Source organism: Amaranthus tricolor, chromosome 6, assembly GCF_026212465.1.
Source record: "Amaranthus tricolor cultivar Red isolate AtriRed21 chromosome 6, ASM2621246v1, whole genome shotgun sequence".
Classification (NCBI taxonomy): domain Eukaryota; kingdom Viridiplantae; phylum Streptophyta; class Magnoliopsida; order Caryophyllales; family Amaranthaceae; genus Amaranthus; species Amaranthus tricolor.
Genome location: NC_080052.1, coordinates 23,225,284 through 23,240,955, shown reverse-complemented (window position 1 = coordinate 23,240,955; position 15,672 = coordinate 23,225,284). Strand labels below are relative to the sequence as shown.

The following is a 15,672-nucleotide window of genomic DNA, read 5'->3' as shown; positions in this document are numbered from 1 at the left end:
GTAAATTTTAAAATCTCTGTAAATTTTATCTTTAAAAACCCTTAAACTTAAAAAAAAAAATTAATAATAAAATACTAGCATATCATAAAATATTTCTATTTATTAAAATATTAATATTTAATTTTTTATTACTTAATTACTCTCGTGTAAAATAGATTTTTGAGCCCATATTAATTTACTGTCATGAGTCGGAGAATAAGGAAGCAAGAGGCAAAGAAAAGGCAAAAGCGCAGCAAACAAAAGAAAGAAGACACAATGATGAAGCATGTGTTAGAGGGAACAAATGGGTTTGTTTATGTTGTATTTGTAGCGAGCGAATCGAGAGTTTGCGGGTAGGAGGAATGGATTATGGTGGCGGTGTGCTGGATTTTGTAAGACTCTCTAAACCTATCAATTAATTCATGCATTATTCTCTTTTCTCCACCAAAAAGTCTCATCCTATTCCTAGCGCCTTACCTAACTCTACTTCTTAATTATTAAACTGTGTAAAATAATGACTCTTTTCACTTTATAAAAATAAATAATTATACTAAAAGTAAAAATTCGTAAAAATCAATTTTAGTCGGTAAAAGTCAATTACAATTGATAACATTAAATTTTCATCTACGTAATATTTTGGGTGAAATTTCACTAAAAATTACAAGCAATATTCAATTGCATTATTTATCAAACCATTGGAGCTATATGCTATATTGAAAATTATTAAAATCAATTTGCTATTTAGTCTAAACCTTTACAACTATTCATACGAATAAACTTTATTCACAAACTATGTACATGACAATCTGATTGTGAGATGTATTTTAGACATGAGTTAAATAACAAAACTAATATAAATAATAATGAAAATATAAATTTCTTATTTTAAAATTTTCTCTTCGAAAAATGATTTTCTCGCAAGAGTGACTGAATATTATTCTGAATTGTTGGAAAATAAGCCATTTGTGATCCCACGTCGAAAAATTAGATAGAGACTGATTATCGTATATACTTGATGAGTTACTCCTCCTAATACAAGTTGATTTTAAGACGGAACTTCATTGATTTGTATTCCGCCAACTCTCCTCTACAAGACCAATAAAAATCCTCTATGACTTTAATTGATTGAAGACTAGATGAAAGACATATTTGTGTTCATATAACTCACACACGTGCAAGTGAGAAATTTAATTAGCCCTTGTTGTAAGTTGTAAAAATATGATTATTGATTATGGTGGGGAAGTTATTTGTTGAAATTGGTTCAACACTCCTTTAACAATGGTTGAAATTTACAGCGCACGTAGTTTAACTTTTGTAAAGATGGAAACTACTTTTCTAAAGAGTTTTTATAAATGATTGATATAAGTGCATATGTGATCCCAATTAGATATATCCACAAGGACCATAATAAATTCAAACTAATAAATCACTAATATCAACTACTATGGAAGTCATGTTATCCTACTATAAATCCAAAGAATCTTTTAAAATTAGATTATAATTAAGATAAACTAAATACTATACTTTATTATGATTATTTATACTCAAATTTATAAACAAACAAATATATGGACCATATCTAAGGTAACTTAATGTCTCGAGAGATTTGATAAATTTTCAAACACTTTTACTTTAATTCGATGTAATTGCTGAAACAAGTATGTGCAGGATGACTTAATCATTTTTAGCGTTTGCTCCAACCAGACAAGAGGTCCAATAGTCCAATTTTTTAACGTCTCGACTTTATAATTCCATTTCATGTTTACCAAAATTCAAAATGATACTTAAACCATAAAATTCTAATGTTATTGATAAATTCTTAAACATAAGAAAATAAATTTTTAGTAAATAATTTTCACTCTATATATATTAATAATGATTCAAAACTCTTAAAATAATGTACTTTTTGCTCTTGTATCAAAAAAATATATTATTATCATATTATTTAATCGTTACTTCAAGAAAAATCAAATCGAAAACAGTAAGGTGTTACAGGGTCATGTTATAGCTAATTGAGGGAAAATCTATATACACATATCAAATTGAGCATGATAGAGATGGATGAGAGGTAAATCATTTACATGAATCACATCAAAGTCTTGGTCACTAGGCTTAGGATCTTGGTTAAAAATAGGCTCGTAAACAAAAGATGTGCAAGACATCTCCGTGATACGCTCATCATGATGGGGCACAACATAACACCATAAGACTCATGAAGTAGGGGGTCATGATCAACGGGCATACAAATATGAGACTTACAAGTAGTAGAAATTATCATATAAGACTCAAGAAAACAATGCACTATAAGAAAATGCCTACTTACAGTTGAATAAGAAGGGGGGAAATCTATCATGAGATTAAACTCAATACAAAAAATAATAAATTTTAATTTGTTTTATAAAAATTATTTTACTACTGTATTAATCATTCGACCATAATTATTTGTTAGTGTATCAGTTAATTAACCTTCTTAATTTAAATCCTTATATTCGCCACTATTTATAATTTCATTAAATATCAAAAATAATAATAGCTTTAACTATTTTTCTATTTTTAGCATATGCATGACATGACTAAATATACAAGTAGATCTGTAGATGTGTTTACAATTTGTCTTCTTGCTACTTGCTTCTTGCCATTTATTTTCAATTGTAGGTTTTCTCGAATCGACGGTCTCACTTTCGGATAAGGGTATGTATTACTTGTCATCTTCAACCCCTCTCAATACATAAACATAATTTTTATGAGCATGATATATCGAGTATGATAATAACGTGTGATGATAACATGTGATATGTGTCCATGACACATGTAACAACTGTACAAGTTACAAAAATGAAAAAATCATTAACATATAAACGTAGAATTCACTAAAATTTTCATATCTTGATTCATCAATTTGAAAACTCATTATCATAAACCAAAGTCCCACATGTCCATGCACAGAATAGTCAATAGTCATACTAATTGTAACTGGATCTTCAAATTTATAACAACCCAAGATTTGAAAAATAAAAAGGAATCGAGTGATGGTACCTAATAAATGTTTGATTGGTGGAAATTCTAGTTTAAGACAAACAATGACTTGACTTAGTATTGGAGTTCTTATCATAATTCCTTAAAAGAGCAAACAATGAGATCTGGAGTAATGATCAACGGGATTTATAAATCAGGAAGATTTAGATTTTGTGTAGATCATGCTGATTCAAACTTCAGAACGGTAGGATTATTGGTGATGTCACTAAACATGGATTTAAGAATATATTCCAACCACGGTCAAGAAATTATCACAATTGTATATTATATGAAGATTAAGAAATAGTAGAGTCATTTGAATTTTGTGAGTAATATTAAAAGAGAGTTGAAATATGAAAATGAATAAAATAAAATGGTAGGGACATTTCCAAAAAAAAAATATATAAAAATCATAACAAAGTAAAGGAAACAAATTAAAAAAAAAAAAAAAGTGTGACAATCTCTTAAAACTAAGAGGTTGAAATGATCCCATCCTTTTCTCACGTGTCTTGTACAATAAAGGTATCTGCCTCAAATCTTCTTAGATGGAGTATCTAGTTTCTAGGCAATAGGCATTCAACTTTTTGTTTTTCTTTTGATTTTTATTGGCCGTTTTCCTGTCCAAAAACCCTTTTGCTGGAATCTGGATCATCTATGGATATATTGCTTGTATTAATAGCTGAGTAATTAGTAAGAGATCTTCTGTAACGATACAAATTGTGTCATGCTGGGCCGTACACACGTACCGCATCAGTTGTGACTTGTGTCAAACACGTATCATATAAATACCGTGAACAGTATCGTATTATGTCATGTCATACTTTGCCACTCAAAAATAATATCTAACTATAAAATTATGTCGTCTTTGTGTGCCTCATACCTAATCGCATTGTACCAAATCGTGACAAACAGTATTGCATCATGTTACGTCTTGCCTGTATGCCAACCCGACCCACTTTATTCTTTAATCTTGTGGGAATTAACCTAGGTACACTGCATGCTTTACTTTCAGAGTTGGCACAAGTCAGCTGTGAAGGTTGTTAGGTGGGTGATTGTAATTGAAAAACTAAAGTTAAAAATTGACCGTCTAATTAGCTACATAAAATACAACTATTCAATAAAAACAATTGTTGAAATGTAATTTGTTGGGAAAAATATAAAGAAAACCTTCTTAAAACAATTGTTGAAATATGATTTGTTGGGAAAAATATAAAGAAAATCTTCAAACGCTATTTTTAAATTTAAAATGCTCAAAGTTGTAATGATGCAAAAAAAAAAATAATAATCTTAAACTGAGATTTTGCTGAGCAATGATATTTTCAAAAAGTAGTGTTTGAACCTCATTGAACTTTTAATTTTTTTTATATTTAGTTAAGTTTTCTTCATTTCTACATAATCCTAATGCAAGATAGCATTCTTTGTAAAATTTTGGCTTCGCCTACTACAAAAGGACTTGAATAAATTAATATCAGAAGACCATGTCTCACAAGAAAATCCTCAAACCATTTCTGAAGAGTAACTTATAACAGTCTTCATGAATGCAAGAACTGATAGACAGTAAGAGGACTTATTCCACAGATAAAATGCTACCAAGGAATCAATAGCATCAATGTAAAATGAGTAGGATCAGTCAAAAATAGCTCGAGTCCGTCTAAGAGATGATGACAGCACCTATCATGACGAGCACCATCGCAAAGATCATGCCAGACGAAAATACTGAAGATTACCTGGTGGGTGGACTATGAGAAGGCTGGTGAATATGAAGCATCAGCAATTGTCATGGAGATCGACAGACGCCATCATATGTTATATATGGTCACCCTTGTTAGTATGAAGGCATAAGTGATCCATACACACAAGCTGAGGGATATGAAGCGAGAATTACCAACATTGTGTCATCCAGAGTATTGGCATATCTTCTTCAAATCCTTTAGCAGCAACCTCATAGGATGAGCCTTGTGGTTGATAGGTTTAAACGTTTTCTCAATTGATAGTTATCATATTTTAGTAACAAGTTTTATGGTCAGTTTGCTACAATTCGTTAACCGGAGAAAAAACACAAGTGATATGTAGTTTTAGAACAAGTAACAAGCACCGTTCATGCAACATACAGGCCGGATTATGAGAAAATTGGATTGTAATCACTATTTAACATAATTAATCTATCATTAAACATAGAATATTGTGGTTTTAACTAGATAATTAACAATCTAGGGTGAACTAATTTCCCCAACAGCATGCATCAATTAATTTAGATTTTTTTCAATCTTTTAACTATATGTATAGATGAACAACATTTACCCCAACGCTATTAAGTGGCTTCCACCCCCGGTTAATTTAGGGTGGAGTTTTGGATGGTCGGATGTACACAACCTTACCTGACTTAATGATAGAACTAACAAAGAGGTTGTTTCTAATTATACATGAACAATCTGTGAACTTCAGAGAAGTATAGCATATATATATATATATATATATATATATATATATATATATATATATATATTAATTGATTACTCACGTAAACAGGAGTGACGATAACGTTCCTGAGGCTCGGTGTATCTCATTATGAAAAACTTAACTATTCAGGCTATTAGCATACATCTTCATACACAGGTTAATTCTCATCAGACAAACTGAAAATAGAAAAAGACGAAAACTTCGAACCACAAATAAGGGGGGAAAAACCGCCCGGAAAATAATTAAAAAGCAAACCTCCTGTGCGGGTAGTTTTCCCCAGAAAAACATAACCAAATTTCTGTTTTGCAATATATAAGGGCCAGTATTGAAGTTTTAAACTTTTCTGGTTCTTTTATCTGACTTTCAGCATCAAGCTGCTGGAACCTTCTTCCCTTCCTCGATAAAGAAAATTGCAGTTTCTGGGACCTATAATTAAGATTACAAACAACATAAGGGAAGAAAGATTCAAAAATCATCACCCAAAACTTAACTGCTCGTTTCAGATAAACTTCCAACAATAAAGAAAAGCTTATATAGACGAGTCAAGCAAAAATTAAATGGTTGCAACTGTGTTTCAGTTCAAAACAAAGTTTCACAGTCTCATTCTTGATGTTAGTGCACAACTATCCAACTTAACAACAGGTAATGGCGTCACATGTAAAAAGGAAACTGCGCAATTTTCAGGTTCAAAAGCTCAAGCGAATAAAAAAAACTCCTCCAGGAATGGGCAAGCCTTCAAAGTGAAGGTACAGTCAGCCAATTCATGAAGATGATCAAAGCTATGAATAGCTTGGCAACAAGATGAACACAAGACATGGAAGAAGTATGTCTTCTTTTGCCTTGCTACTCGGTATGCAATAATACTAATGTATAAAATCCAAAAATAGAAGGAAAAAATAGTTAAAGGACGTTAAATGAAAAAATAATTATAAAAAAAAGTAAAGGACATTACATCAGGCCAAGTGTCTGTAATAAACTCCACAATATCATAGGCGATATCCCCTTGAACATCAATCTGCTCCTTTTCCGTAGGTCCCTGCAACAATCAGCCATTAGCTTTATTATTAAGTAGGTCAACTAAGTCAATATTTTACAATTTTTAAAAAATTCATATGACCTTAACAACAGAAGCACCAGTTGCAAACTTTTTGCCTAGCTTCTTTGAAGCATCACTAAGTTTAACACCTGAAAGCATCAGCAGAATTAGCAAAGAGCATGTCTTAAAGTTGACTATTAAGACTTATAAAATGCTACGGAAAAATTGGACCGACACAATAACAAAAAATGAATCAAAAAAGCAATCACAATCAAATCAGTCTAATAAGTTAGGGAATTGCTATCTGCAAATAAGGAGCTAAAAAACAATCATCAAAACATTTGAGAAGTTGATACAATCAGCATATAAGTAGACATCCTGAACTAGAAGTTGAAACTATGATATTGTCACTAAAAAAGGTTAGGCATTGGCAAAATCCTAATCATTGAGAGGATGCAGAAAATTTGGATCTGAATGTTGTGAGTGTGCGTGTGTAAAGGGAGGGAGAAAGAGAGAGAGAGAGAGAGAGAGAGAAAGGGAGATGTATAGAACCAATAATACAGGTAAAATAAATCAACATGAAAACTCGTTTATATACAAACTTCATGTTCGAGGAAACAATGAACTGTATGAGCTGTATGACTAAATGCGTTGGGTTCGTCAAGGGAACCTTACCTTGTTTATCTTTTATGCAAGCATGCATCCAACACAAAACTATTTATATGTTTATTTCATATGCACAAATATAAATATGATAATTCAAGAAAATAAGCTCACCAAAAAGCTCTAGTCCTTTAACAGTGGTGATACATTTTCGCTTATTTCGTACCATCTTCTCAATAATAACTTCTTTCTTATCCTACAAGAGAAACATAATCAGAAAGGAGTATTGATTTTTCGAGTGTGCACAGAAACCAAGCACAAAAACAAGCTTCCGAACTCAAACATCAAACAAAGAGAAATAACTAGAAGATGAAAGGAACTTGGGTGACTGAAATCGGTGCCTGTTCTTGATGATACAGAAGAATGACACCTAAACCATGACAGATTGACAGATGTGAAAATCATTGCAACAAAAACACAGGCCTCATGTATATAAGTCGGCATTAGCTTAGGCTCTTGTCTCAATTCTTTTGAGAACTACAAGAATAAACTAAAACAATCAATCGTTTAAAATATGAACAAATGCAAAAGTGCCTAAATCAAACATGAAAAAGAAGACAGAGTTACCAAGGTTACTAGCCCACACCTTGAACTGAACCCATTAAATTTGTTTGTAAACCGTGTGTGACCCGAGTTCATTATCCATTACGGCTGCAAGAATTGTTACTTGCTTAATAAAGCTGATCAAGATAGGGTTGCAAAGTCGTGTTTTATGGCTAGCAGGTGCATATTAGATGAGGATGACCATGCATTTGGAGGTGACTAGTGGTGTTTCAAAATGGGTATGCAAGCGACCATGCAAACAGCATGTGAATGTGAAACCACATGGGGTAGTGTTGGAGATTGGAATGAATTTGCAGCAAGTAGCATGAAAAGCAGTAAGTCATTGGTACATTAGCAACGAGTCAACGACAGTTTTGGTTGTTTTCTCATCACTTAATTCCGAGTTGTCGCCACACTAACGCCTAGTTGGTGCCCCCTTATATCTACATGTCAATTTTAAGCAAATGTCACGAGTTTGATGATTTAGAGTTTTACGTAGATTAGGAGTTTGCCATTTGCTTCTTGAATATATTGCACGGCTTATGTGTTAGCCGGTAGTTAGATTCATGTTTTAGCATGAAGTTCAATTGTACTTAAAGTCATGTTTTGATTACGACAGTTAGGGTCTTTATATACTACACTTCTCATGAAAAATTTAGATTATGAGATTTGAGAAAAGTTGAGTTAAAAGAATGGGAGATAAAGAATCCATGTAAAACAGTGTGGTCATTCTACAGAAACATCAATAACCAAATAAACAATCCATCCTTGACAGCAATGTCAGAATAGATAAGAAAGATGAAATAAAGCTCCTATATATTCCATCTCTGAAAGCTCAGCTAGTTAAGCATTTTATTTACATTTCATTGTTACAACTTACAACTTACTATATTTCCTTTTCAATAATGAAGAGGTTGTTGTAGATTAAAACTTGATAGCAAACATCAATTAAAACTTAACATATATAAGAAGAGCAAATAATTTAATAAGTCATTTACTGTAGTCCATATACTTCAAACCAAAGAACGACAAACCTCTTGGAGGCATTAAGAATAGAAAAAACATAAAAAGTCAAAAAACAAGGAAATAAGCAAAGGCCTGAGAACTACCCAACAAATATGGAATTTAGAGATAAAGAAAACTAATAACTATTATGAAAATTCAAGAATAAAGGTTTATTAAAATAGGCAAAACCCTACTGCTCCACCTTTGCTACTTTCACCACCACCATGCCATCCCTGTTTTTTCTTTACACCATTAAATTATCCACAAATCCAAATACATTCCTCCTAGACATTGGCAAAGTTGAAGATGACATATGATTGGTGCAAATAACAGTGGTCTCACCAACAATGCAACAACAATGGGCAGAAGGAACATTTTGTTGGTGTTGTGACAAGGGATGAAATTAAAGAATTGGGGTTTTAGGCAATGACATAAAAGTCAACGGACACTTAATAAGCAGTGCTATAAAAACAGCATGCGTTTAGGACGTTCAAAGAGTTTTTTTTTAGATAAACGTGTATTTAACACTTCTCCTCAGACCTAGATAATTTAGTTAGTAGTCAAAAGATCTCCTAGAACTAATAAGAGCCTATATTTTATTATATCTGAAGCTAAAATTTTGTTCCTACTTATAACAATTAAGATTGTCATCCATGCTAGCGCAGTCAACACAGTTATGCTCTCAATGATGTTTAAAAACTCATTGTTGTGTTATAAAACAGAAATACACCAAAGCAGCATCACAAATAGGAAAGAAGATACAAGTGAAATCAAACATCTTACTTTCTTCTTAACTTTCCCACCAGGAAGTCGCTTTACTTCTTCAGGTTGAGATGTTGAGCCACCTGCAGAAAAGAATTGAATAAGAAATAGATGTACATGCACTTCAAAAAAAATATTCAGCTTTAGATATAGGTCAGTTGTCGCATACTCATTTGCTATTTTTCATATTAGGGAAGGTAGAATTCCCTACGGACAAGAGGGGGAGGGGAATTGATCCTTCCTTTCGGCGTGAGAATGGAACCCCTATCACAAGGGTGTGAGAGAAAGCCTTCAACCACTAGGTCAACCCATGATTCTCACTTATTTTTAGAAAAACACAATAACACAAAAAAAGTTGCACTGAGAGCAGATTGTTTCCATATAGCAATAGTTTCTGTAGATGTTTTTCTTACAGGACGTTCTCCATAGACTTTTCTCCAAGATAGACTGCAATGCCAGTCAGAAGGTACGCCCCTATAAAAAATGCTTTAGTTTTTCGATATTCAAGTATGAGAAGATTCTTAGGCTTTTTTTCAAGTAAACTATAATGCACAGCAAAAAAAGGTAACAAACTTAAGCAGTGATGAGAACTGTAGTTCAGAGAACTTGGATAGTTTGAATGTCAAAACACTTAAAAAAAATTTTAGCTGCTTACAAAACCGCAATAGCCTAAGTTATGATTCATTCAAGTTCAACTGATTGGTTTCCAAAATACCTCTGAGTCTTTGACCTATTCGAGTCTAAACTACTTTTCTTTCCGCTTTGATCAAAAAATTCACCCTCGGGTCTTGTGTGATGTGATTTGATTGAGGAGGTGATTAGGCACCTGAAATACTTACAAAACTGCAATAGCCTAAGTTATGATTCATTCAAGTTCAACTGATTGGTTTCCAAAAATACCTCTGAGTCTTTGACCTATTCGAGTCTAAACTACTTTTCTTTCCGCTTTGATCAAAAAATTCACCCTCGGGTCTCGTGTGATGTGATTTGATTGAGTAGGTGATTAGGCACCTGAAATAAGATGAATAAAAACAGCTTCACTGCTCATCAAGTATAAGAGGATGGGATTGGCGCTTGGCCATGCCAGGTACACTTGCAATACTGTTTACTCTTGAGCAACAGCAACCCACAATGCCTAGTAGTTGAGATATGCCAACACTCCTAAACACAACACTTGAAGGGCCTGAATAATCAGGCTCATGCCTTTTGAATTTTTTGGGGTCAATGAATGAATTTAATTAACTTTGAATCAAAGCAATACAAAACAAGCTAATGCAAGAGGACAAACCTACAAGGTAAGACCCCCTCAAACAAAAGCTAAATACAAAACCACAGCAGAGCCATCAAATGAAACAAACAATCAAGCACTACAGGTGGTTTAGTTACAGTCATCTCGGAAAAATGTTCTTCCAAATTGTGTGTTGTTCTCCAGCTCCAATATGATGCTTTATGTTTTCTACAGTATATTCAATGGTATGAACTTGGTAACACCAAAGTTCGTGGTTGCTAGTGCTAGCTCTCCAAACCCAATAGATCACAGTGATCACACTATAAAGCCCTACATAGAAATTAATTTTCTGACATGACACTTTCATCCTCTTCGATAACTTGCCAGGGCTTTGAGCAGTAGGGACTAGGGAGCTTGAGCCATTCTAAATTTCTAATACAATATTGTAATACCAATATGAGATCTTTGTCTTCAATCTATCCCTAATTGAAAGCCAAGCAATGAATCGAAATTTGGGGGTTGTGGCTCTGCTCCGAATAACATCAGACACACTGCTCTCTGATACCAGCAAGAGCAAGCTTACCACTTTGATAGAGTATACATCAGTAGGCCTCTTTAGGCCGAGCCGAATCTGCTTCAGATGATCCTTAATTAAGCACAATATTTGACAACCCAAGTAGCAGCAGTTGGGGGCTTTATAATCCCACCACTCTAACCCTTTAATATATCCACAATGCACCAAAAAAAAACCCATAGGGAATCTTGTTTCCAACTAATATTCTAGACAATCTTGCCTATTGTTTCTACATTTCAGATGGAATAAACTCTTTTAAACACTGATCTAGGCAAAAGAAACACACGAGACCAGTAAACACTTGTACCTGACAGAACTGACTGGATTGATCTAGGCAAAGTAAACACATGAGACCAGTAAACACTTGTACTTGACAGAACTGACTGGACTAATTTGAGCCAAGCCATACAGCGAAGGTGCTTATGTTGCCCCCAGCCCTGCATTGATATGGTTATTGGTTTGAGTAACACTTGCAGGTCGGATTTCAAGCAGAAAAAAAGAGAAATGAGAAGAGAAAGAAATCAAAAACAGAGATCAAAATGAGAAGAGAAGAAGTTGCAGATCAGAATAGAATAGAAAGACGAACTGTAATAGAATAGGGAGTATTGACGTATTGATATGTTGAGCAAAGAACCCACAAGAGTATTTCGAGCATACTCGAGCTACCAACTGTAACTATTGATCAATACAAGCACAGTGATATTCATTATCCCTATTCTCTATATATAACGGCTATGAAAGGAAATATTCAATATAACAAAAGCATTGACATCCTAACAAACTTGTCAGATTTTGCCACACTAATCACCATATTGCATAACAGAATCATTATTCTCTGATATTCCTTTCATTTGGACCATTCCGCTCCCTGCATTCCCTTCTAACGCTTGCCATATCCTCACCTACATCATAGTTTGAAGTCATAGGAAACCTGTGGAACATGAAGGGAAGGCATCCCTTACTAGTAAATCCAAAATCCTGTAATCCTTTCCGCATAATCATTGCACATGCAGGAAGCACATAGAGATGTTGTAAACTTGTTGGGAAACAGGCCAAAAGATTTAGCAAATAGTTGCAACCTCCTTCAAATTCTGTATTTTTTTCCACACGTTACAGTTACAAGTATATTATAAAAATCTCTTAGATCAATTTTCTCTATAATGTTATTGAAAAATATAATATTTAAATTTAATTAATATCGACTTTATAATTTCTAATTATGCCCAATTAGAGATATTAATGATTAAAATAGCGCATTGGCATGTGTGCAAAAACAAATGGGAAGATGATCGTGAAATGGATGGAACATAATATAATATTTCCCAAAAGAACATCCTAAATGAGGAATTATCAATGAAATATACATATATTAACCTTTTACTCAAGAAAAGTTAGTTAATAACTTAATACCAGAAAAAGAGATTGTACAATATAAAAGTCACTAAATCTCAAAAAAAAAAAAAGAAAATAAACTCACAACCCACTTTCTTTAATGTTTTAGAACCAAAAACACAAGATTATCACAAAAGTAAACTTACTAAACTAGCAAGTATAGTCTTACAACCGCATGAAAGAGGCTCACTATGAAGTGTTAGTGAGCACAAAACACAATAGTGCCAAAGACAATCCACACGTGGGGGTGTTCTTCAAACCAAAAAAAAAAAAAAAAAGAAAAAAAGGTTTACACCTTTTACCTTGAGGTTCTTGAGGCCCATACATATAGCTCTACAAAAAGACATGTAGTCCCCTTTTAACTTTGTGCCATTTACAACTAAGCCAGTAACCAAATTGTTATTCCCTTGATATTGGAAAACATCATCCACTACTCCACTACAAAAAACAAAAAACTTACTACTCTATATGCAAACTCTTATTTTTTGTCAATGACAGTTCAGATCATATTAATCACAAAGTGGGGTAGAAATATCCCAAAACTATGCAATAGATATTTAATTATATAAAAAAGAATTGCAAGATTGGGTAAACAACAAGGAAAGCAACCCTAAAATAAAACACCCAATTTTTGACAGTCGTGTTTCATCACAAAAATGTCACTGTAAAGAAGCTAAGAGTGCCAAAGAAGAGTTGTCAAAAGGAATCACCCGACCACCTTAGAATTCCATGAACCTAATACATGATCCCAATGAACTCTTTTATTATATATGAAATGACCCAAGCCAAGCCCCCAAGAAGCAAGCTCAACAGCAGCGCAACAATTCTCCATTATATGAATCATATAACTTGTGGTATGTGGATCATGATTCTTTCAAGATAATTGGAGGCTAACACCACAGCAAAAAGGTAGAACTAAAATGAATTTTCATGTTTTGAATCACTACAAAATGTTCTTGCATTGTTCCCATCTGTAGAAAAGATCATCAATAAGAACAATGGATCTAGATTCTTTAGATCATATCCACTAGGTTACATATGAAAAGAATACTGAAAGAACATAAAAGAATATCCACTAGGTTACACACGATTTAATGATTCATTTCTGTTAGGAGCGGATCTAAAGGGGTATTCGGGTAGGCACTGGACAGCACATAAATTTTTAGAAAAAACAAGTATAGAATAAGAGTATGGGGTAGAAAAATCAATAACAAATAACAAATTATTGAAAAGCAAGTAAAATCACCAAGAAAAAAAAATAAAGCAGCTTTCATAATGTGATGTTTCAATGCTAAAATGAATTGAAGAGAGTATTACCGGCAGAAATTGAAGTGGACTGCAACTGGTCAGACACCTTATTAACTTCTTTACTACTACTCTCTGAACAATTATACAACCAAACGAAAATCGTAAGAAATATAGATAAAATTAATCAATAATCATTCATATGATATTTTTTTGAATTTCCTTGTGATTTACAAAGATAAATATTTACAAAGGAACAAAAAACGAAGGAATAAAAACAAATCATAAGATTGCAACTTTGATGCCAAAATTTATTTAGGTTTATAAATTACCATTAATAAGGTCAGGATAGATATCAGGAGCATTCTGGATCAACCAGGGTTTGCATTTTTCGAATTCGGGACCGAATTCACAGTACTCAGCGGGTAACCCGCAAACTCCACAATACAGAACCTTCATTGGCTCGGGCTTCTCCGCCATTGAAATTGCTCTCTTTCTCTTAAGCTTTCTCTTTTTATATGTCTATCAGTACAAGTGAGCACAAAATGAAAAAAGGTTTGGGCTGAGGAATCTGGGAAGAATGGAGGTTTTCTGGTGGTTGTGTTTGGCAATTTACCTGCCGAACCGGAATTTTTAGAACCTATTCTTCCAGATTAGAGCAAATGGGGTGTTCAGTAAAATCGCTTTTCGACTGATTTTCTAGTTGATTTTTACTTTTGGTTTTTTATTGGTCTGTTGGTTTATTTTTTCTCTATTAAACAATCAATAGTCACTATATAATTTTACTAAATATATCTATAAGCAGCTAGCTTAAAAGTTAAGAATATTAAATAACCTACCGTCAACAATCAACCATCATTTGTCAAACACTCAATCTTTGTACTAAAATTGTTTTCAATAAATCATTTATATTAAAGACAATCATGTTATTTATGTCATTTATAAATTATAGGATCAAACTTTATTATTTACCAGCTATAGCCATTACAAATAAAAAAATATTATCATATTCCGGTGAAGATGACCTATTAGAATTTCAAATTACCTTTCTCCAAATCCAACCTTCAACTCATCTTCATTATTTCTCTAACCTTTGTTCAATTTCATCAAATTATGAGATAAAATGATGAGAGAAAATATTAGGGTTTAATTTTTAAGGGAGAGATTGAAGAGAGATTGATGAGATTGGAAAAAAAGTAAAGGGAGAAAAGTTGTAATTATAGAACTTTTAAACTTGGAGGAATAATGGAGATGACAATATAAGGAAGAAGATAAATAGATATTGGGTTAAACTTTGAATTAGGTCAAAACTAATTTGAGAAAGTCAAATGTAATTTTTTGTTTTCAGTAGGTCATTTTCACCGGAATTTAACAATGTGGCTTAAATGCTTGCACTTTTTTATTTATAGTGACTATATTTTGTTTATAATGAACTTTGCGACAATAATTTATAATTGAGATACATTTTGAGGTTGTTTTTAATGCTAAAGTGTTTGCACTAACTACTAAGCAACATGATGTGTGATCATAGCTTTTCTAATTTTGATAAGGAATTTAGAAGAGATAGATTTCATTCGAGGCTTCTACCAAAGAATTTTAGTGAACAATGGGAATCAATTAAAACCATTTTTTTTAACAACATTTTTAATTTACTTTCCGTTTCTTTTTCAAAACCTATACCAAATCAATACTTAAAATATCTAACTGACAAAATTAAATTACTTTTTTGATTTCTTTTAGAATTATTTTTCATCTTGAATTGTCCCTCTT

At 32.7% G+C, this 15,672-nt stretch overlaps 1 protein-coding gene across 5 annotated transcripts; it reads right to left on the bottom strand.

Annotated features, from left to right (window-relative positions):
* Window positions 1-5,526: 5,526 nt before the first annotated feature.
* Window positions 5,527-14,598, bottom strand: LOC130815040 (translation machinery-associated protein 22). 5 transcript variants are annotated; one of them, XM_057681368.1, is made up of 8 exons: window positions 14,235-14,588; window positions 13,975-14,037; window positions 11,573-11,702; window positions 9,485-9,546; window positions 7,268-7,349; window positions 6,572-6,639; window positions 6,407-6,490; window positions 5,527-5,880 (listed from the first exon to the last, which is right to left on the bottom strand). In XM_057681368.1, the coding sequence occupies exons 1-8, from the start codon at window positions 14,265-14,267 to the stop codon at window positions 5,824-5,826; spliced, it is 579 nt and encodes a 192-aa protein (XP_057537351.1). In that variant the 5' UTR covers window positions 14,268-14,588; the 3' UTR covers window positions 5,527-5,823. The 5 variants fall into 5 exon arrangements, with proteins under 5 accessions (XP_057537351.1, XP_057537354.1, XP_057537352.1 ...); XM_057681371.1 differs by lacking the exon at window positions 14,235-14,588 and adding an exon at window positions 12,074-12,356 and having other exon boundaries at window positions 13,975-14,035; XM_057681369.1 differs by lacking the exon at window positions 11,573-11,702 and having other exon boundaries at window positions 14,235-14,583.
* Window positions 14,599-15,672: the final 1,074 nt, after the last annotated feature.